The 24,758-nt window shown below is 37.2% G+C and overlaps 1 protein-coding gene across 1 annotated transcript in view; it reads left to right on the forward strand.

The window, feature by feature from the left end:
- Positions 1–24,758, forward strand: part of CCDC178 (coiled-coil domain containing 178) — a 184,357-nt gene that overhangs the window by 156,694 nt on the left and 2,905 nt on the right. The window contains exon 18 of the mRNA XM_059835964.1: positions 7,187–7,324. Within this exon, the coding sequence (XP_059691947.1) occupies positions 7,187–7,324 (138 nt within the window). The remainder of the gene's footprint in view (positions 1–7,186; positions 7,325–24,758) is intronic.

Raw genomic sequence — 24,758 nt, forward strand, 5'->3', positions numbered from 1 at the left:
AGAAAGTGTAGTCTCTGTTCAACATGTAATGGTAATTTGCTTAGGTCTGAAAATCATAGTAGGTTACTACTGACATCAGTGACGAGTAGTTAATACTTCTGTTAGTTTCATTTTGGTTTGCTACATTTTGTAGTAAACTGATGTCTCAAGAGGGACTACTGCAGAATTACAAAATAATATGTTGATTTCAGAAGGTCAGGTACCAGTTATATCGGTGCCAGTCAAGAGTGATGTTGAGTTATATTCACTGAATGTAAAACAGAGTCGTGTTTTAATAAAAGAATTCAGTGAAATAATCTGTTTCCTGTACTGTCAACACGATAGAATAACTACAGTTTTAGCTGCCTAACATAGCAATCAGATGCCTAAAGCTTTTTGCAGATCTAACCCTGGTACAGTAATGACATAAATATACCCTTCTCCATGGCACACTATGATTTTAAGTCTTCCCAGTGTTTTCAGTTGAATCTGTCATTGCTAATCAGCGCTAGAAATTAAAGACTTAAATTGGGTGCCCCCCCAAAAAGAAAGAGCACAAAATTCCCAGTTATCTCTGAAAAGCTGAGTTTAAATGATTTGGTTAACATGCCAGGTGTACTGTGTGGCAGAGATATGAATATAACACATTTCTGCAGGGTTACTTTCAGGAGCCTTGATCATTACAGTGGCCTTTGTCTTCCGTCATTCTCTGCCTTCTTCACAGCGTGAACCTCATTCATGCTCAGTATACAACTGCAGGTGTATGTAAGCTTTCCAAGTGTTTTTGAGAACTGATAATGTATTATTTTACGATGGTCCTTACTACGACTACATCTAGCTTGTTCATGTTCACCTGAGCTGAATCCAGCCTATTGTTTACTAAGATTTCTGCCCAACTTCATCTTACATCCTGTGTGATACTACATTGCAAACCTTTTCTCTTGCAGGAGGGAGGGGAGAGATCTTTTTTCGCTGAATAATTCTATGAGTTTTGTTTAAATGGTGGGATCTAGTGCTCCATTTCTCTGTAACATGATCATTACTGTCTGCCTTGACATTTTTTAGCTTCTGGATCGCTGTGTGTATTGCTGACATCTCAATTGGTTATTGTTAATGTTAAATGGTTTAGGTTCATAATATTTCCCCAAAATATGATATTGATGGTGGGCTGAGTCTAGTGAGACTTCTTGGAAATGCTCTGCCCATCTTAGCACTCATCTGCCTCAGCTATGTATATTTTCCATTCTTGCTGCTGCTTAGTCCATTTCTTCTTCATTTTAATATCCACAAATGGGTTTAGTCACTTGGTAAGTGGCTCTACCTACGTACTGTAGCTGCAACATCATCTTCAGCTGCTAGTTCTTTTAACTGTCTCAATTTGCTTTTCCTTAGATTGTTTTCAGCCTGGAATCAATCTTTGTTCAGAGTAGCTATGTCTCTAAGTCTGTGTAATCAGAGAAATTTCCATTCCTTGAGCTGTGTGGTTGAGTTTGCTTCCTAGTTTTCAGGCTGTTTCTGAAGGAATCTTCAGGAAAGGAAAAGGAAATTTCAGTTGGTACTTGAAGGAAAACTCACAAAAACATTTTTTTTCTGGTAAAATTTTATTGCACTGGTAATTATTATTCCATTTTTATGGTCTAGGTTTGGATGTCCTTGTTTGATGTTACTATATCCTGGCATAGCTATGTAAAGTCTAGATTAGTCTATGATGGTTAGAATTACACCAGTTTTGAGTAACAGTTGGATTTCTTAATAACAAATTGGCATCCTGAACACAGACTTCACAGTTTGATCCAAATATGCCTTCCAATTTTCACAAAGACTTTTTTTTCTCCAGGTTTACTGAGCATCAATAGATGGATATTTACGGTGATACACAGATAGGCACATTTTTGTCAGTGACGAATCTCATCCTGGACCAAAATTACAGACATTATAGAGAAAATCAAGTTTCAGTGCTTTATTCCTGATCTAATGTACGACAAATTGCTTTGAGAAGATGGTTTATGTACAGGGTAGAGTTATATAGAGATAAGCGTTCTAACTTGCTTGACAAGGCTGGTACATAAACAATCTGATCAACTGCAGGACCAGTGAGAGGCTCAAGAATGATTACAGAGGACAATTTTTTCAAAAAATTTGGTTGATAAAAATGGAAAAAATTACTCGTGACTATCTGCAGTCAATAGTTTTCCAAAGACTTACGGTTTTCACCAAATTATTTTTATGAAAAAGTCATTTCACATACAAAAATGCTGCCCCCTTTGAAATGTGGCCCCTTTGCATACTGCATCTAATAAAAGAAACATCAGTGTAATTTTGTAACAGGAACAGAATAATGTATTTTGCCCAGAATAACTCACAAAAAAAGCAAAATGCTTGGGCTATCCAAACATGTTCAGCCTGAGGCAAACACCTGCCATGCACATTTTTAGATCAAATGTTTAAAGTTTGGCAAAATTTAAAGAGAATCCTCTTTTGAGACAAGCAGCATACTAGTTCTGCCTATAATAATATCTACTACCTTTTATGTGATCCAGAAACTTGCAGTTTTACTGAATAGATACCGTAGAAGTAAGTATGCATTCTAAATGCAGAATACATTTTTCTTGCTAATAATTATAATTTTGGAGAATAAAATGAAATTTTATTCATAGAGGGTCTGATTCTCTCTTTGCATTCTCAGTTGTAAACCAGGAACAGTTATATTCAGATTGGTTGAATCTCACAATTAAAAACAGCAGAAAGGAGAATTAGGTTTGTAATCACAACCCAATCTAATGCTAGCATGTAGTCACTGGCCAGAACTGGTAATTGAAGCAGTCCAAGTAGTATGTGATTGACCGAGAAAAAGCATCACGACTGAGTTCCACGTGCTGTTCACTTTGCATTCTTAATGGGGCCACATGCCATTTGATGTTTAATCAAGTAAACACCCCTAGATTTGGGTCCATTGTCAAATATGTCTGTAATCTGCATTGGTCTAGTTCTATGCAGCCAGACTGTGCAATAAAAGATAAGCAGGTGAAAATTTTGGGTTCCTGTGAACTGCCAGGCAACAAAAGTAAAAAGTGTTCTGGTCTAAATAAGATACAGTTCCTTCTCTCTATCTGGGATTTTCTTTCAATTTACCTTTTCTTTACTGTATAGAGAATACAAATACTGTGATAGTATTAATTAATGAGGACCTAGAAACAATACCGGTGGAATAATGAATTAGGCTTGAATACGCCTCAGCTTCAAATAGTATCATATGCTTTTTATCTCAGTTTAATCCCTGAAATAAGAAATTACAGATTAAAATATTAGCTTAATTTCAATCATATTACTGCAAATCAGGCATGAATTTAATGAAGTATCTTGATTTATCATAATAAAAAACTTAAAGGTGAGAACAGAATAAGGTACCCCGAATTATAATCTTCCTCTCTAGCAAGATAGCAATGGCAGCTAGTTCACTCCTCCTTTTCCCAAATTTACGCTGATATTATTGATGATATTAGTACCATATATAAACAAGGAATTAAACAAATATAGAGCCATATGCTCCCCTCTGCTGTAAAGCCCAGAAGAGAGTGCTTTACTACACAAGTAAAGGAGAGTAGCAGTGAAGCCGCAAAGCAGCAGCATGGCGAGGACAGTTCCTTGACAGCGTCATTCGTTCTCCCCAGCAGCTCACAAAGGTGCCTCTCCAGCAAAGTCATCAGCTCACCGTCTCCTCGTTTGTAGGATGAGGACTGGGAAAAGTCACTTGCTGCAGAAATTGTCCCCTCGCAGCAAAAAGAACCCCACCTCTTAGAAAGCTATTGCTCCTCCTTGCAGGATTAACTTTGTTTCGATGCTTGCAGAAACCCCTACAGTCCCTTTAAGGGAAGGTTGCTTTGTGGGACTAACAGCAGACCTGTATCAGCTGCAGCCATGGCAGGTGCAAGAATGACAGAAACAAGGATCCTGCGGCTTCCTTTCCTTTTGAATCCCCAAAATCTGGAGCTTGCTTGCCTTTTTGTTTGCTTTTTCCTTCAGTCCTCCTCCTACAGCAAAGTAAACATCAGAAACAAAGTGAATCTCGTACAAATATTTGGCTACTGTACATATTCCTACACCCTGACCACTAGAGATGCTGTTACCTCCTCTGTCAGCATTTGGCTCGGTGTGTTGAGAATACTTGGGAAACAGCATGTTTCTCAAATAGGGAAAAAAAGCAATGAAAAATGAAGGAGTTGGTAATAATGTTGTGTATGCAACTCATGCATGCCATGCCTTCTTAAGTCTCTACATGTGATCAAAATTTAAAAGATAAGGAAAAGCAAGTAACTGTATGTCTCCTATATGACCACGAAGAGGATCTAAGGGAAAAGTGTCGGTGCCTGCAGTGATAGAGATCATGGCAAAACCTATGAAATCTACAGGCTGCTTTTGTGCTAGAAGTGCTCATTAGCTAGGTTACACAGAATCACTGAATCAGGGGTTGGAGGGGACCTCTGGACATCATGTAGTCCAACCCCCCGCCCCCCCGCCAGAGCAGGTTCACCTAGAGCAGATTGCAGAGGAATGCATCCAGGCGAGTTTTGAATACCTGCAGAGAAGGAGACTCCACAACCTCTCTGGGCAGCTTGTTCCAGGATTTTTCCGTTTTAAATTGTTCCCTCAGCTAAAGGTCTGTGGTCAACTCAGGAGATTGCAGGGCCCCCCCTAGGTTAGTGGGCCCATCTGTCTATTTTAAGTTTTCAGATAACATTATTTGATCGTACTGTTACTTTCTCACAGACATGTATTTCTGATTGTATGCATAAATGTTATTTATGTTGCAATTAATATTGTGAAATTAATAAATATTGGGTTTAGGCGCCATTATGCTAGGCACAATAAAATGTATTCGAAATACAAGATGCATTAGATGCTGGTGACTGTTCTTTGAAATGAGAAACGTAAGTGAAGGTCATATTGGACACCAGCCTTTATAAACTGTCAGTTTCTCAATAAGTATTATAACAATTTTCAAAAAGCCAAACCTCAACATTTTTGAATGTCTTTTGATTCTCTCAAGACAAAAAACTGGATAGCCTTTGAACTGGATAGCCAGAGATTCCTTTCACCATTCACTGACGAATCCTTTCACGTGCTCTCTCAACCACCATTTTCCTCATCACGACAACATATCTTGCAATTATTTTACCTTTTTTAAAAAATGAGAATTTTTGATAATCCAAATATAGTTTTCAACTTAATTTGTTTTTCTAGGGCTTAAGTAGGTTGCTTTATTAAAATGTCCTAAGTTGTTATGTCTTTTCTCCTCTCTCACCTTCATTCTTTTTCAGACTCCAGATTGGTATCAAACAACATGAGATTTGGAAATAGTTGAATTAACAGCAGACCCACAGAAAGAAATAGATTTCAGGAAAAAAAATTCTTAAAATAGGAGGAAAGGAGTGGTACTTAGAAAAGGTTCTTCAAACTGGAAAACATATTCCTATTTCGGTTCAGGTTTTGGCTGTGATTCAGATTGATATTTTTATATTTTACCATTGAGTTTGTCTACCTTCCCTCAGGTTATTTTTAATATATAGTGGTAGGACTCAAAAAAATTATGTACAAAGATCTGTCTTAGTATTTTACAGCCTCATTTACAAAGATGCAGAGTACTCACAGCTTCCATAGAATCTAATGGGACTTGTGGAAACTCAGTACCTCTGAAAATCAGGCCATTAATTTTGAAAATGTGCATTAATTACTCTCTAGACTGTAATAGCTCACTTGACATTACTATAATCTACATTCTTTTGAAAAAGTATATTTTTCACCTGATACACTGTGCTTGCTCCTAAAGAGCAGTCGTATCTTATCATGTAAAAGCTTCTTTATAACTGATCCAATTATTGACCTGTGGCATTGACCTTAATGAAATGTAATATTTCCAAAGGAATGGTACAATCCATTGTGTTAATCTGGTTGACAGGCATACTCTTGAAGGCCTCATGCTAACAATAGCTGCGGAATTTATTGAAATAATTAACTCGATGGAACACAAAACCGTGTATTTCCACTAAGCAATAATTTAGGCGGTTTAAGTTTCCATTTTCTAAATTACGACTAGTCTAGAGTACGCAACAATGTTTGCAGAATTTACCAAAACACAGAGTCATTTTCAAGAACATTCTTTATTGGTAGGTTTTCAGTTCTCATTAAAACATTTTTCTTCTAGACCGAAACCTGCCATACCATGTTTGTCAGTTCCAAATACTTGCAGATTAGGGAAAAAACTGATAACAGTCCTAACTGTAGATTGTAACAATAATTACCGTTAGCAAATAGCAAAAGCCTATCAGGTAAGCACTCCCACTTTGAATCCTTTCAGTCAGGATCCTTTGCACCGAATGCAGTTCCTAGGATAAGTAAGTGTTGTCTTTTCTAGATGTCTACATAAAATCCTTTTTTTAAGTAGCGTCACTCTCAGCCACTGCATTCAGTGCAATTTAGTGCTGTTAGATGCTTTCACGTCACATGGTTATAGCTAGGTAGATTAATAGGAACTTCTATCTGGAAATTTCTTTCCTGTTATTGTTCTCCCTGAGCAGTTGATGGCTAAGTTAATTCTCTTTAGTTTTGTCATGCACTAAAGCACACATTGCCAAGCTATGATAAGCTTTACACAGGGAAAAAAAAAAGCCCTTGTGTCCATCAAAGTCTTAAACTTGCATTTTAAACTTTGGCCTGACCTGATGTGCCATTCAAAAAGCTTCAAAAGATTATTTTTTTAAGAAAGGTTCAATATGTCCCGAGGCTATCGGTTCTGAGTTAAACTGGGTGAAGTAGAAATATTTTACTCATCAGCTTTGCAGTCACAGAGTTTGCCTCAGCTAGAACAAAACCGCTGAGGCATTTAGAGAAAATTAACCCCCCATCCTGGCAGCCAGATGTGACTGGTTTCTGATGAATGCACATGAGTGGGCTGAAAAACCAAGAGACTGTGAAATTCCTGTCAGGTCCGTACAGCGCGGAATGGGCTATTGACTGCTTTCTATATTTCCCTCCATCATTCTTCTTGAACGCTGCCATTAATTTCCTCTCCTACCCTGACTTGGGAATTTAATTTTTTTCCTTTTTTTTTTTCCCCTTTTTTTTTCCCTCCCCCCCGCCTTCCTGCCTTTTCTCCTTGCCCTGTCCCCCCGCGACGCCGTGGCCGTGGCCGTGGCCGTGGCCATCCCAGCTGCGGACGCTGCAGAGGAGGCGGCTGCGCGGGGCGCTGGCGGCGCGGTGGAGGCGACGCGGCCTCTCCATCCTGGCTGGGCTGGCGAGGATCCAGGCAGCCTCTCAGGAGAACGCTCAGAAAATATTAGCTGTGCAGGTAGGTGATTGCAGGGAAGTCGGAAAGATCATTCTGATCTAGATTGAAAAGCAAATGATGGGTAGTGTGATGAAGCATTAAAACCATATCCCATCAGAGTTTTATAAATTTTTAACCTCTTTAATAAACTGGAATTGCATGAAGGATGAATTCAGTAAGTTAGCACATATACCATGTGTAGTTTGAAAAAAAGGGGGAGATTAGATTTATTTCTCACAAACCTTTGAAAAGATTATTATAAATACATTGGATATAAACATCTGAAACATAGAGCGGTATTAGTATTGCTGCTCCGTTGTTTTAGAAGATGTTATCGCGTCCTGTTTTGCACAATCGTTATTTCCGTGGTAAACAATATTGTCATTTTCCCTCTTTTCTTATTTAATTTCTTTCACAGGAGACTATTTTTTAGACGTATTACACCTTCCTAACTCAGTTGTATGATGACTTGCCCTTATTTGTAAAAAAACAACATTGGGGGGTTATGAGATTTAAAAATGGTTTCCAACGATGTATGGTTTTTCATTTCATGACTTGTTCCCTGGATATATATATTTACTAGGGAAAATAACTACTATATAATATAGTTGTCTTGTGCTATGGTATCTTATTCATATTGCTGTAAAGCCACTCCTTTCAATCTCTTCCCATAGTTAATGGCCATAACCAGATGGCATTGTGAAGGGTTTTTAAAAGACTTAAGCGAAAAATTTCTCCAGACTTACTCCTTGCAAAAGAAGTTATGTTGCTGATGCAGCTTTAGTGCAGCATATTCTCATAAACCTTGTTTTCTAATTTTTAACAGTCAGGCTTTGTTGTATGATTGCGGAAAGAGTTCGATTACATTTTAATATTACGTAATTACACTTCACAGTTAATATCTGATTCATTAAAGTAAAAGCTAACTTGAATATGTTGTAGACTTCCATTAAACCGCATCAGCATCATGATCTGATTTCAGTATCTCACTAAGAGGATTTTTATTTTCAAATTTCAAATTTCCATATATGTTCTACTTCTAGAAAAGATGTAGAAAATCCTAGCCATATTAAGATCAGAAAGTCAAGAAAAAATAATTAAAATAAAAATATAATCAGATTTTCTGTTTTATTAATGATTTGTAATACTCTTAATTTTATGGATTTTGGGGAGTGTTATATTTGTTAAATATTGCACTGAACTATGTGACCTTGAAAACAGGTAAGCTGGGAACTACACTTTTTTTCATTCAAACTTCTCATTTAGCATTTGAAAAACTGGAAAAGCTCCTTTTTGATTTTTGCGGGAGGATAGCTGGGATGATTTCTGTTCTCTCCTGTGTTCAACTACTCCAATAGTGAGGGAAGAACAGAGGTGATGGATGTGCAGCCTAAAGCTCATGAATAATAATAGCAGTGACATGGAAGCCACAGGTGGCAGTTGGTTTCCTCACACATGAATCTTTACATTAATCTAATGTTACACAGTATTTTAATAGCTGTACTGTGAACCTCATATACAATTGAACTCTTAGTCAATAACTAGTCCACATTATAATGAATGAGTTTTGCAGAAATCCTTCACCTTAGCATAAATTTTTCCATGCATGCTGTTCATGCCGAGAAGCTGTGTCTGTAAATCTTGTCACACTGAATAACTCAACTACCTAGAAATGGGCCTAAACTAAGCTTTTAGATGCTAGTCCCTGCAAAATTTGGGAGTGTTCAGATCTGAGCAGCTCAGACCTACCAAAGACAACAGTTTGTTGAAAGTCTGGACAACATTCTGTTCCCTATCCGCTTTCATTATCCATGACATCTCTTTCTGATATTCTGATCCCTTTCTGGTATTCTAATATTCTTGCTATGTTTTTATGCAGTTTGACTGATAATAACTTACCATTAAAATAGTGAACAGGGAAAATATATAAAATTAAAATGGAAACTAGCTCAGCTAAGAGAAATTACCAAGGTGTATAGAAGAGTATTTCCTTTCAGCAACATGATATTTTTATACTTTGGAGCTCTTGGAATGATTTATTTATGTATGGACTGGTGTCTTTGTTTTATCTGCGTTATTGTCAGATCAACCTATCCTTCTGTCACTTAAGTTCTTCTATTGATGACATTCAGCATAGTGGCACGCAATTCCAAAATAAAAGCTGGCAGCCATTCCTCTCCCTTTCTTTTCTCTCAGCAAGAAATACCTCCAGTTTCTTGTTCCTAGCGTCCGTCTCGCATTAAAGTCTGAGGACGAGAACCTGCTGCACTGAGCAGTGTGCGAGCATGCAGCAAAATGGTGATTCCCACTCACGAGAGTTTGCGTCCCAGCAGCTACCTTGACAAGAGCAAACAGGAGCAGGTGAATCACAGAGGAAGAGTGAATTTGAAGAGGCAGTAGATACAGTACATTGGCTGCCTAAGTGTTTTCTAATATTTTACAGAAGCCATGACCTGGGTGAGATCCAAAGAGAGACTTAAAAGTAGATAATGGAGAGGTTTTTGCCTTTTCATCAGGTACTTTTTAACTAGCAACACTCTCCAGTTCTACACAGTAGCAGTGTTCTGGGAGAATTATGATGCGAGAATCAAGAGCTGCCTCAGACTAGATGACAGATTTGACCAATGCTTCATTATTACAAGTCTACATTATTCAGCCTATTTTTAAAAGTCTAGGCTTGCCTTCCAATCACTTCCAATGGTGCAGATAGACCATAGTGCCTGTAAGACTTCGTGCTTGAGAAGGAAAAGCAGCGCCTATAAGAAAGTGACAGTGCCAAAGCCATTGGTGAGGAGGACGTTTCCAGTAACAGGTATTGGCTGAGTTAGTCATCTCCTTTAACAAACACCGAAAAAAGCAAAACTTTAGGAGGGATCCTGCTTAGTAGCAAAGTGCTTTCGTTAATGATAATTTGAAAAAAAGTAGATGCTTGCAATTATATCTCCCTAAAAGTTTTAAATTAAGAGACGAGCTCCTTTGGTGTCTGGTCTCTCAAATTTATTTCAGAAAGAATTATATGCAGTACCAGTCCCAATTTCTGTCAGCACCAACCTTGGTACTGATGCCAGAGATTTGCTGTTGGTCATCCACCCTGCTAGTTAAGCACAGTTCTGAGCTCTCTCTTAATTCCAGACTTCCCTCCCTTTCACACTGCTAATGCGTGCCCTTGGGCTGAGCATGCCCTTGGCCTGAGCCAACTGGCATCAGTAATTGTACTTGACTGAGCTGGGGTGCTCAGGCCTAGTGCAACACCGGCAGTGTGTCCCCTGGAGCACACAGCTAATGTATGTGTCCCCTTTGGGGACGCTGCTGCCCCCAGAAGCAGCAGCTTGGCCATAAGAGGCTGCCACATGCCATCACCATCTTAAATGTCCTAGGACCAGAATCTCTGCTTTGCCATGTTTATGTGTAAGGTAGCAAAGGCAAAGAGTCCCTCGTTTATCTCCTTGGCTCTGTGTCCAGCCTTAGCACCGGCTGTACACATTTTTGGTTTGCCTGGCCCTACCCAACAGCAGTGCACTTTACCAGGGAATCATAACCAGAACACGCTGCCTTCTGAATGCACCTCCTTTTGGCTCTCTATTCTGAGAAAGAAGACCAAAAAACATTCCTCAGTACGTAGCAGAAATGAGTATATGCTTACTGAGCTCTCACCATGGTTATATGACTGAAGATATGTTACTATTATCCAAATATGTTAAAATTATCCAAAGCACCAACAATATGAGTATGATCCATGAAGGCAGAATTACGGGAGTCAACCTCTAGTAAACACTAGCTTTTCCTCCTTTTTTTGCTGAGAGTCATTACTCTGTATTGTACATGGTGACATTAACAGATTTTTTTAAAACAAAATGCCATTTTAATTTATATTTAGCTCCTTTTGTTTCAATCAAACTTTTAAATATATATTCACAGAATCACAGAATCAGAGAATCACAGAATCACTAAGGTTGGAAAAGACCTGTAAGATCATCAAGTCCAACCATCAACCAACACCACCATGCCCATTAAACCATGTCCCACAATGCCACGTCACACGTTCCTTGAACACCTCCAGTGATGGTGACTCCACCACTTCCCTGGGCAGCTTATTCCAGTGTGTCACCACTCTCTCAGTAAAGACATTTTTCCTAATATCCAGTCTAAATCTCCCCTGGTGCAACTTGAGGCCATTTCCTCTTGTCCTGTCACTCATCACTTGGCAGAAGAGACCAACACCCACCTCTCTGCAACCTCCTTTCAGGTAATTGTAGAGAGCGATAAGGTCTCCCCTCAGCCTCCTCTTCTCCAGACTGAACAACCCCAGTTCCCTCAGCCGCTCCTCATAGACTTGTGTTCCAGACCCCTCACCAGCTTTGTCACCCTTCTCTGGACACGCTCCAGCACCTCAATGTCCTTCTTGTAGTGAGGGGCCCAAAACTGAACACAGTATTCGAGGTGCGGCCTCACCAGCACCGAGTACAGGGGCACGATCACCTCCCTACTCCTGCTGGCCACACTATTTCTGATACAGGCCAGGATGCCGTTGGCCTTCTTGGCCACCTGGGCACACTGCTGGCTCATCTTCAGCCGGCTGTCGACCAACACCCCCAGGTCCTTTTCTGCGGGGGAGCTTTCCAGCCATTCGTCCCCAAGCCTGTAGCATTGCATGGGGTTGTTGTGGCCAAAGTGCCCTGTTTTTTATCATGATCCTTGTAGCCATTTTGCTTTTTCAACGTTTAATATTTGCCTTGGAAATAGGAATGATCAATGGATTACTTAGTGTCCATATGTTTTGTGAATATACTTCTGGCAGAAAATGAAATTTTAAAATTGAGCATTTCAGTTGTGATGTTAAAAACAGGAATAAGAGATTCTTCCATAGCAATAGCAAAGAATAAATATGTTGGGAATCAAATCAACTGCTACAGCAGAGATCAATGTATGAAATGATCTATACTTTAAATTTTGGCTCTTCATCTATTTAATTTTTTGTAGAGCAAAGTACAGGACTGTTTCTTGGGCAAGACTATTTCATCTTCTTATGCTCTACCTTTTTTCTAACCCATTTCAAGTTTTAAAAATTCCTTTACTGCTGCCTGATTGCAACCAGTGCCAGAATTTGAGAGATTAGAATTGCAGTGCATGAAGTGCACTAGAAGTGCATTAGAAGTGCATGAGCACTGCTCTGCTCTTCTTTCATTCTGGGCAGTTTACATGCATGCTTAATGGCTGTGGAAGGAGAATTATTTTTTATCATGGTAGTCAAAGAAAGTTCTGTGAGGTCCATCGTAGATTACACTGGCTCTGCACGTAAACTTACTTATCTTAATAGTCAAAGGACTTCCTATGTGGTAGGAGAGGAGCAAAGACTATTGCTGAAGTCAGTCACAGCTTTTCTTCAAATAACAGCTGCATGGAGATTTCTGGTTGGGGTTTGAAGAAATGTGACAGGGCAATGTGGGGAAAATTTCATCATCACAGTCAGTGTAGCCCATATTCTATAGTTTGCTGGAGGATTTCAGTCTTCAAAAATCCTTCTACAATTACTAAACACATTTTTAATCCAGTAGAAAATAATAAAAGCAATCTCTTTAATTTAGAAAAACTAATAAAAATGTAAAAACTCTTCTCCCAAAATTGTACAGGCAAGGTATTTGTTATGTTAATGACTTTTGTTTTCTCAATAATGTTTTGGAGTTTCAATAACTTAGCTCTTGAGTAAGTTCAATTAGCTATCTAATTGCAAAAATGATATATGATGGCAGGTGTAGCTTTATTTAAGACTGTGGCTGTGCTTTAATCCTGACAGTCTTCAATTTAGTCCATCCTTTTAGATGATTTATCTTGACTATAGTTCTGCCAGAATTATTTTGGGGGCCAAAGTGCTAACAAAATGATAGCATCATTGCTACCCTCATTTTAACTTTAAAGCATTTCATATATACTTTTTCTGATGGTGGCAAGGCAAAGGTACCATTTTAATAAATACAAGATTGTTGGCTTAATTTTTAATAGATCTGCACCTTTGATAGCCATTCTCACCAGTGCAAAGTGATATAAAAATAGATCATCAAGATTTAGATTTTGGAAACTTCTTAGCTGGTAGCAGTTTTACCCATTTTTATTAGGTGGAAATTGCTACATACATTTGGGCAATTTTGCAGAGGTCACCAGAGAAAGGACTGTTCTTTACTAAGGCTCTGAGACTTTGCTGAATCTACTATGGACATCTCAGTGGATACTGCTTCTTACTGGTGGAAATATTTTACTGAATGTGCAAAATCTGTGTTTTTCATGGCACCCTGTTCTACCTCCTTTACAGGAAAGAGCCAGTGCAGTTCCACTAAAGCCAGGACCAACTACAATCCTGCATGTTGAAAGCAGTGTTTGCCCTTTTGCTTTCTGCAAACCACTCATTCTTAACTTGCTTCTTAGCTGTCAGATGGTAGTCAATTTAAGTACATCTTTTGTTCTCTAACTTACTAACACAGGTGTGTTATGGTGTCCCTCAGGCTGATGCTCTTCAAAATCTGTACTCTTTCTCTTTTATTTTTCTCTGTTATGGGTTGAGTTATCACCATTTATGCTCATTACACTCAGTTGTGTCTTTTTTGCCTGCTGATTTCACTTTAGCAGTCTTGCTGTTTCTGCCTTGTCTTGGAGACATATGGGGTTAGATGACAGATAACTTTTCTTAAGGGGACATGGCTACACACCTTTTGATTAGTTCTAAGCTTTTGTATGTAGTCACATTTATTCACAGTAGCCATTTAAAATGCTGAAGTTAAATTTTGCTGGGTTTATTATTCATTTATACATTATTTGTTTTGTACAGTTAAAGGGGAATTGAGACCAGCTATTTTTGCTTTTCCTTACGGGGGTAATGTTTCTGCATTGAAAAATTTGTTACTTAATAAATAGGATTCTAAAGAAGCATAGAAATCAGCATCCAACATACAGTTTCTAAAATATATGGCTTTCCTTTCAAATGCTTATGAATTTTGGATAATAACATCTGGAATTCTTCAAAATATGATCTCACATTTTATTTCAGTCCTTAAAGTGATTGGTTTTGTGTAGATTTTTCTAGATTGAGTTGATGACCCTGACAAGCATTCAGAAAAATCTTTGAATTTACTTATCATGTAGGTGTAGTGGCAAATACAGCTGCCATGGAGTAGACACACCAAATGTTCATGACTATTTATTTTGTTGCTGCATGATGAGAGGGACCCTTCTAGTGAGAGAGTTGAAAGTAATCTCAAAATAAGCCCAATTCATAGAAGAAATTAGAACCTGCTTAATTTCTTTACCTCCTTTTCATGGTCTGTGATTTTGCTTATCACATGGCAAAACTCTGATGTCTTTATTCTGGCATAATTTCCTTTACCATTTTTGAAGTGAAGTGTACATATCATTTGGCATAACTCAGTTGCATTTAGGTTTCTATGCCACTTATGCATAAGTGCACCAAACTTCTTATGCTTCGCATAAACTATTTTTCAAAGCGTCATGCCCAAAGGCTGATATAACCACGAACGTTTCCTGGCATGCATAGGAACACCTATAGTGGCCTTACCTGGCTAATTCTTCTATGGCTTCATTTGAAAGTTTCACCATATGAAGTAAGTTTGATATGAAGCAAATGGTTTAGAAATGTGACTGTCACCTAAAAGCTGTAGAGTATGGTAGGAAGATAAAGACAAACAGTTCGGCTAGTTGCCCGGCAATGATGGAGGCTAGAAGATGGTCTCTGCAAACAAAACAATTAGTCTCATATTTTTAAGATTAACCTGACCAGGATTGTTCTGGTGATGAATTATTTAGCTTGTTTGCCGGTATACATTTTCAATATACAATTTTTGTGCAGAAACATGTATGAGTATTTTGAATACTAAAAATTGTAACCTAAGAGAAAATGGAACGATGACACCTAATCTAGGAGATTTATTTTTAAAATTTCTTTTAAAAGAAGAATTCCTAAGAGTTACATTTCTTCAGTATTCACCACCACTTACTGGAATCCATCTCCGTATATTACCAGAGTAACCCTAATTGTCCACTTTCTTACACTTTCTAACATCCACACCCAGAAATGTCTTAATAATTTGAAATATGCTGACAAATAGAAATGTACAGATACTTTTTTTAATAATGAAACACAAGTTTCCAGAATTAAAAGTTTACTACAAGCAACTTGATATCTGACTTTAACTGATAATGTTACTAGACAAAGTTCATTTCTCATTGAGTAAAAATTATTCTCCATTAAAGAGAAATAGAATCTAGAAATGCAGTCTATGAATTCATATTCTTTCCACCTGTAACTCTGATAACTTACATTTGTGGGCCAAACAGCCAAAACTCCAGATAAATGTGAGGAACCGGCAAGCTTCTTATCTCTGCTGCTTTTATTGTCAGCAGGGCTACTCAAACCAGTAGGTCTTAAAAGACAAGAAGAGAGAAACTGTGTGACTTCTAGCTTCTTAAAAATTGATCCACTGAGTCATGTCACTGTAACAGCAATCTTTAGGCCTCAGAGTATTCTCTGTACTCCTTGACAGAGAGATTCAGAGTTTAAAACTTGATACAATAAATATGTGCTGAACACTGTATCATGAATTGAAAAGTTTTCAAAAAACGTTAAAGTTGTCGTGCTTGATGCCTCTTCCAGAATATGAAGACTACTGGATTTCTAATACTTGAAGTAGCACAAATTTTACTTAAAAAAAAAAGAATAAAAAATATACTTTCTAAAGTAAATTCAAATTTTAAAAAGTAATTTAAAAGTAATTTAAATTTAAATTTCATTTACTTTTTACTTTTTTACTTTACTTTTAGTTAAATAATTTAAACCTGTGCTGAAATGTTTACACAAAATAAGCTGAATTAAGTTTCTAGAAATAAGTGCAATCCTAATATTACCAAATGAGTACCTTGTTTTTATAATCTTAATACTTTTATTTTAAGATCTTTTTTAAAACTTTAAAATTTCCAAGAATATAAACCATCATATTGACACTTACCTTGATCATCAACAGAATTAACACCCATACACTTATCTGCCACTTTAACTAATGGAGTAAATAACAACTGTAGTATGCTGTTGTCTCTCCCTTATTCAGCAATTTATTGCTCAGCATTTTTATCTAACCAAAGACCCTCCAGCTCATAGTCTCTGCTTTTCCCAACCCAGTGCCAGTGCTGCATCTCATCCCAGACGTCTCTCCTGCACCTGACTCGTTCTCAGACTGCTGGCCTGGCCATTTCTGCTCTCCTTTCAAGCTCCTTTTCCAGCCTTAGCCTCTGGCACTACCTGTTGATTTCCATTTTCCTCTGTTCCCTTGTTGCTTCCTGAAGTCCCAGCCTCCGTCCTTTTTTTCCAACCAATGGTTGCCTTCTTTCACCTCCCAGCCTTTGAGACCTGCCCATTCCAGTCTCTATCCTGACCTGACAGACCACTGACAGTTTTCCTTCTCTGCATCCCAATTTTATCGCCTTATAAGCCTTCTCCAAATCTAACTGTTGCTCCATTTTGGCCCTTGTTCTGTCACATTCAAATCAAGCAATTTCCTCCTCCTCCAGCATCTACCGGACAAAATGAAAGCACAAGCAGGACACCTCTACTCTAAAGCCCCTAGACCCAACCCAAACCACAGCAGTCCTGAGATACTACTGCTGGAGAAGCCTTACCTGTTGCAAGGCTCAAGTTTGCAAAAATGTAGTTTTCAGAGCTACTGATCTCAAGCTGACATTTATCAAGCATGGAAAAACTGTGTTTTCAGAGCCTCATGGCTCTGAAATTTTGTTGGCAGTAGTGTATGACCCATTTCTGTCATTCTGAAATTTAATTGAATTTAGAAATCAAGCATTTGAGCCCAATGCCTAACTTTTGGATAAATTGTAAAAAAAAAAAAAACATATATATATATATATATATAATGGATCCTATAAAAGCAAATGCTTGGCAACTTTCATAATATGCAATGCTCTCAGCCCTACCTGCAGTTCAGAGGAGTCCTTCCTATTATAGAAAAATGAGTTGAAGTGGTTTAAACACCAGTGGTTCAAAATACAGCAACAATTAATTCAAGTTCTTCCTAGCAAAATCCTTGATTCTCTTTGTAGAGCTTAGCTGCCTTGGTTTAGGTAGGTGTGTTACGAGTATCTGGGACAATATGGGAAAGCACATACACAGTCAAAATCTCTCAAGTATTTTATTATGGTTCTTTGAAAAGTTTGTGGGGTTTTTCTTCCAGAGAAGCATGAACGTTTCTCATCTGTAATGTTATTTTTTGGAATCATGTTTTGTCCTTATTGGAGCAATAGTACTGAATAGCAGGAAAGCCATAGTTTTCTTAAACAGTACTGGCTAAACAAGAGAAAACACCGTTTGAATGCACATTATGTTTCTACCAGCTGTTCTGAGAGATACCTTTATAGCAACAGGGTGAACAACTTGCTAAATAGTTCCATTTAATGTAAAATACTGTGTTTCTGAGACTTCTACACTAAAATAACTACACATATTTGGGTACTGGGTTCAAGTTTAAAATTATAGGTAACATTGAGTTTTATGATGATGATTCTGTAGCTCATGAATCTCTCCTTTGAGACCTTGGCCAAATATGACAAACCTCTCAAATGTCGATCATTTGGATCACAAGATTCCCTTTGTAAGCAAAACCAAAACAATTTTGCATGTGCTTACTCCTTCAACAAGCCAATGGTAGTTTTGAATGACAAGAGAATACAGCAATGAGCTAACGAGTAAGACAGTTATTCAGTTGTTATGTGTCAAAGAGAAAAGGAAACATACTTCATAGATCTGCCTTTCCAGCATTGATGGAAGCCTTCAGTGTATAATTAAGAAAAGTTAAATAAAGCCCATTTTTAGGAAGACAAGATTAAGGATAGGATTTATGAAGTTATACTATTGCCAGATGAGCAAATGCTTAGCTCTGGTTTTATAAATAAAAACTAAGAAATTAAATTTCTTTATCCAGTACAGTGAGTAAAGAATCAGAGAAATTACATTTTAAATTAATGATTCAACCTTGCTACATCACTTTGGGCTATCTGAAGTTTAGTAACCACCTTCTACTCATTTTAAGCATATATCAAAACACAGGTTTAATGATGAACTGTTTAGATGTTGAAAGCTCCTTTTTGGCAGCTCTTCTGTTTTTGTCATTACCTGAATTAATTATGATAGTTCAGAACATTTCTAGTAAACATGCTGATATATCATAGATTATAAACTCATCTACAGAACTCTTAACCATGGTTGCAAAGTAGATTATTTTATTTAAAGACAGCAGTTTAAAAATTTAGACATTTAATTTAATTATTCTCTCCCAGAAGTATAAGAAGAAATCAGAATCCTAGTGTGAATAGCATTATACTTGCACAAGAAAACTTACAGGAGCATTTTTGCCTCAAACTCAATAATTTTAGTTATAATCACTAACTATGTTTTTGTTTTACAGAACCAGTACGATTTAGAAAAAGAATAAAATTGCTTTTAAAGTACAAAAATAATTATGAACCACTTGAAATGTAATGTCTGTATTTTATTTCTCATCAGAATTCATTAGTGTGTAACATCAATAATTTAGCCCATCATTTGCCAACACTGACTTGGCTCAGTAGTTCAATCATGTAACCCTGTAAACTCACTTTCCATTAAAATGAATGTTGCTGACAAAGGATAACTAAAGAGATACTTCATTTATTAGCTAAAGAGATACTTCATTTATCAACATTTTTAAATTAGGAGTTTGGGACCACAGACACTTAGCTGGATAAATTATTCAAAGGAATCTTTGCATTAGGCCTAAAGATGTTTGTAGAATCTAATACAATGTTATCCAGAATTATAACTGCCTTTCATTTGTGTAACATGTAGTTCACAGTATACTGTTCCAGAAACCAACAGAGCCACCTGCAGAGAATCAAATGACCCACTGGAATGAAATCCTGTCTGTCATGTGCAAAATTATAAAATGTGTAATAGTTATCCCATATTTTGATTGACTCAATCAAGCATTTCCCACAGAAAACTCCTTACAAGAAACTTCTTGCAACAGGCGCTATAATCTTCCAAAGTAGCATCTGAGGTATTGAATGCTTTACATTATTTTACTATGAGCAGCTTCTTCAAATCCAGTCATTATCTTCTCCAAACACATCCTTTAAAAACATACAGGTTTCAGACATGATGTCTCCGCTTGTTGCTCCTCCAGCCTTTTTCCTAGCCACCTATTCTTTTTTACGAGGATATGGGCTTCATTTTCTAAACTTCAGTCCTTTTTTTTTTGCTAACATACTACAACCTGGACATAAACATTTCTTTTTTGAAATAAAGAGCTACCTGAAGCGTGTGAGGACAAAGTTAGGACTAAAATAAAAACCTCTCATATCATGTCTTTTGCCTATGCCTGGGAAGATAGATCTGGAAACCAAATACTTCCTGAGGACAAATCAGTAAACATCTGTCATAGGATCAAAATAACATGACTGTCATCTGACTGCGTACTCTGGAGGACTGCTGCTAGCGGTACAGAAGGAACCAATTAAGGACATAAGCAGAAAGTGAATAAAAATATTATAATACCAGTTTGGTGTGAGCTACCACATCACTGTCCATTCCCCTTACCCTTTTCTGTCTGAGCGTATATAGTTTCTCTAGAAAGTATTCCCATCTTTATCCCTTTCTCAAACTTTGCATTGGAGCTATTCTTACCTAGAGACAAAAACGACTCCTCCTTTGAGCGATGTTCCAAGTAAATCTTGTTACAGTCTTGGTGGTCACAGGCTATTATAACTACATTCTTATGATACTCCAGGCTGAGGAGTGAGGGATCAAATTTAGATCTTCATTTGCAAGTGTTCTCATAAGAAGTATTTTTTCCAAAATGAATGGGATATTTTCTCTGAGCCTGAGCACTGTGGTAACTGAGCATGTATGCGGTAGCAGAGCAGAAACATGTATTTGAGACAGAGGAAAAGACGCTACTGTTGGCTAATTCAGGAGACCAAGGAGCTTTGTACAAGGAAATCTGTTCTGTAAATTTTTCTCTTTTTTTTGTGATATGAGAGTGGGGTGGAAAGGATTACGCCTTAGAGAACCACTCAGTTCTCAAAAATAATTTTGAAGAAAATGAGAACAGAAGCAGTTGTCTTTTAATAGTGCTGTATTTCTCATCCCTATAATATTCAGCATTGCTACAAGGGTATGCAATCTGTATCATCGCTTGACTCAGCATCACTTTTGGCTCTCCTACTGGCACTGGAGCAAAAAGCTGAGAGTTGAAGACTCAGGAAGGGCAGTTTCTTTCTCACACTTAACTCTCCTCCAAAACTCTGATGGGTCACAGCAGTTTCATTGAGTTGCTTTAGTGTGCCAGCTTGTCACAGCTATTGTGGAATTTTACTGGAGCATTTTAATTATCTATAATAACTCCAGAAAATCCCCTTTTTCATTTGGCACAGATTTTTCAAAGCTATGAGCTTTAGTTTTATTGCGATTTCTAAAATAAGAAAATGAAAGAGTACACCAAACAAGGAGATTTTTAATGCTATGCTTCACTCCAATTAAACTTTAGGGACTAAGAAGTCTTGCAAAATGAAAAACATACTTAAAACTGGTCCCATTGAAGTCAATGATGAAGTTAGCTGGCTTCCTTAGATACAGGACTCTTCCTCAGGGTGAAGGCAGAACAATCTGAGTCAATATACATACTCTCGCTACGTTGCCTTGTAGAGTTGCCTGCAGAAACTTTTATTCTGAAGGCTAAAATTACATCTGTGTTTTAAAAGTAAGTGTGGTGGCGATAGTTTTTTTATAATCTTGACGGCCTAAGAATGTAAGCAAGGCAGATTTTATAAGGCAAGGCACTATCTTTTATTAGACTGGAAAAAAAGACAAGCTTTTGAGTACACAAGCCCTTTCTGTTAGCATCATTTCGTGTATCTTTGATAACTATCTGGGAGGGTGTTGAGCATTGTGTTCTCAGTTTCAGCAATATAATTATCACTCAGTTTAAAATGTATATATGTAATTATGCAGCAAGGACTTCCACCTGTATTCTGGTCTTTCTTAGATCTTAATATCTTATTTAACTCGGTGTAATAACAATTCTCCACATTTCATAGTGACTCCTTTGACCTATACAGATGATGAGTATAACCACTGCTGGTGTTATATTATTACCTTTCTTTTCCATTTATTTCTCAGTCTTTTTAATTCCTACTTCTTTCTTCTTAACAGGTAGAGTCTGAAAGACAGGGAAAATTTAGAGGAGATGAGGAAGGAAACAATTTGACTAGATAGGTCAGATTTGCATTTGAGATTAGCAGTCTAAAACATGATGATGCAGTCTTCTGAAATAATTTATAGTTTTTCTTTGGTTTCTCTAATTTTCTCGGTTCCATATGTCTCAAGGATAAAAAGCCATTTGTCGTCTTTCTTCTATTGATCATCAAAGAGCTGAGATTTTCCTGTATATAAAACATCAGAATTTTTCATTACTTTATAGTCCCTCAGACAGCATATAATTCTGGAGCTCAATCTGTAATAGCCTGACATCATCAGTATCCCCCTGACAAATACATTGCTGCCCAATAACCATTCAGGTTGAGAAGTCATGCATTTTAGCTTCACCAGTATGATTTCCGACTTAACCAAGATCAACATCCAGAAGAGTGGCCTCTTTGGGCTGACATTTGATTTGGAATAATTTAAGAATCCTTTTAAGTAGACTTGAGTCTTTAAATAACACTTTCCTATTAGGAAATACTGAAGGTTTTTCCTTTTCAAAACTAAAAGAATCTTTTATTGGAGCAAATTAGTGGCAGAAGTACAAATTATTTTGGAGCCAAATCAACTTCCTTTGGAAGTGAGAGGAGCCTGTGAGGGGTGTGTGGATGCCCTCTGAAGCAGCATTTGCAGTTTTCTGTCCCTCCTGCACAAAGGAGGCAGCTGCAGGCTTGTACATTAATGTCCTTGGGGACATGATGGAGAGAAACGTGAGTGAGCCACTCCATGACTTTCCCCCGTCCTGCCACATTCCTTGGCCTTGAGTAGTACAAGTTGTCTTTCTGGCTGCTCAGTCTTACAGAGAGGCTTTGACATCCATTTTCAGAGACTATGAATGAATTTGCAAAGTTGTTTGTCGATATATAGCTCTTCTAGCTGTTTCTAGGTTAATGCAAAACCTTCCTTTCTTGAGTTTCCATGTGTGCTACAGGGACAACAGGAGAAATATCCAACACTGTGGAAACTCAGAAGGATGACCCTGAGATTATAGGGAGGCCTTCTGAAATTTAGGAATACTTGCTGAAACATGGGGAATTTTGGCAAAAATTCTCTTCAGTCTGTTCTCATCTGTCTGTTCTCAGATAGGAAAATGTTAGGAAGAAATATTGCATATGTTTATTCTGCCCTTATACTCATCCCTACATAGCCTCTCATCATGACCATTGGTGGGAACAAAACAGTGGGTTAGATGGACCATTGGATTGACTCCATGTTGCAGTTCGTATGTTATGGTGTTATGGAAAAATGAGAACCTCAACACTAATGTTGCTGGCTTCTAAAGCAATACATGCTTTTTCCAATTTGACACTCACATTTTATTTATAGCCTTATTATTATTCCTATGTTTTTCTGCATAGTTTTCTGATTATCTTTTTTATTTACTATATCTTCACATATTTCAGATATTCTGCATCTGCGTCAAAAGGTGGTTTGCAACTGTTATCCTTTTTTCCCCTCAGGAAGCACATTAGATTTTTTTTTTTTTTTTTTTTTTTTTTTTTTTGAGGGACTCTTTTCTGAGTAACTTTAAAATATACCGTATGATAGAACAAGTTTGTACAAAATGTGAATCATGACTGGATATATACCACACCTAGGAAAAAGTTGATTCTCCGGGAGTTAATTTTAAAATACTTCCAAGTTATAATACTCGTTGAATAATAATATTTTGCACATCTAAGCTAAAATGTTTGAGGATAAATCTTACAGGAAATTGAGCCTCAAGTGCTGTTCAGTTATTATTTGAGTACAGGCATGATGTTTCATGAAAGGAATTTACATGGCCAAAGTTCATTCCTTGTTCTCTCTTTTCCCATTCTTTCCTCCAGCAAACGAGACCTTCTAGGCCTCCAAAAAGGATAATTGTTATAAAATAGGTTTCATCAGTAAAAGAATCAAGTTGCTCACCTCTTTTTAAAGTTTTGCAGTCTGGCTCAGACATACCCACATGTCATACCTCGCTGTTCCTGCAATATGCTAGGTAGAACAGCTGACAAATGAAAAGCCACTAAGGGCTACTAAGGACTCAGGGCCTGATTTTGATAGTTTTCTGTGTTTTAAATCCATTAATTTCATTACAGTTACACCAAATTTACATTTGTGTGAAAATCAAGCATTAAGTTTGCCTTGTATTTTTAGTTGTTATTTCTAATGATTTGAGAGCTACTAGTATATGATACTGTCAGACTAATGGAGCAAATTGAAGATGAGTGACCATATTTTATGTTATTATATATTTAGAATAAAAGTTTTCCATTTCTAAAATTAAATAATGATATTTTCCCCTGAAACACTAATAAAGCATATGACTGTCATAAACTTAATTTACTTAGTACATTTTATAGGCACAGTAAAATGCAGCTTCTTTCCTAACAAGCTGAACTTTTTTAGGGAAAGGATTGGAAATTTTCCCATGACCCAGTGTTTCATAAACATGTGATGGAAATGGCAACTAGAGTAAAATGAAGTACTTCCTCAGTAACAACTATGCTGAGAATCAAATTGCTGTCCCACTGAAGTCTACAGCCTAATTTGAGGATTCATTGATTTAAATCATTCATGGAAATGAGATGAGAGATACGATGTACAGGGTTTTTTCTTTTTATTTCAGTAGTGACAGAATACATCCACAGGTCTCAGTTTTTGGTTAATGGGAACCCAGATTCATGCTAAACCTTGGCCCTAGAAAGACGTTTCAGTATCATTTTGTCAATGAGCCAGCACAGAAAATTTTCCTTTAAGACAATTCAATCTAATCTTAAATGTTTTAATAAATCTATTTTGAAATCAAGTCAGTGTCATTAATAAACTATCATATGATGATTAGCTTTCCCACTTGTAAACATTAGTTATTAAAAATGACATTCAGCTACATTTACAATATATGTTAATATTACCTTCATTTTATTACTAAAAGATAGTACATCAGATCCAATAAAATACTCCAGACAAGATTGTTCTAGTGGTGGTTGTTTTAGTTATAAAAATAAGCCCCAACTGAATCTTTGAACTGCACTCAATTCCAGAGCATCTTTAGAAACCAGAACACCAAGAAAAGTGGCACTGGTTCCAACGCTAGCTTCTTTACTGAGTGTAAACTTCAGCAAAATCTTGTAAAGTCAAATCAGTAAGTCAGTGAAATAATATTTC

This window comes from Gavia stellata, chromosome 3 (genome assembly GCF_030936135.1).
Source record: "Gavia stellata isolate bGavSte3 chromosome 3, bGavSte3.hap2, whole genome shotgun sequence".
Lineage (NCBI taxonomy): Eukaryota > Metazoa > Chordata > Aves > Gaviiformes > Gaviidae > Gavia > Gavia stellata.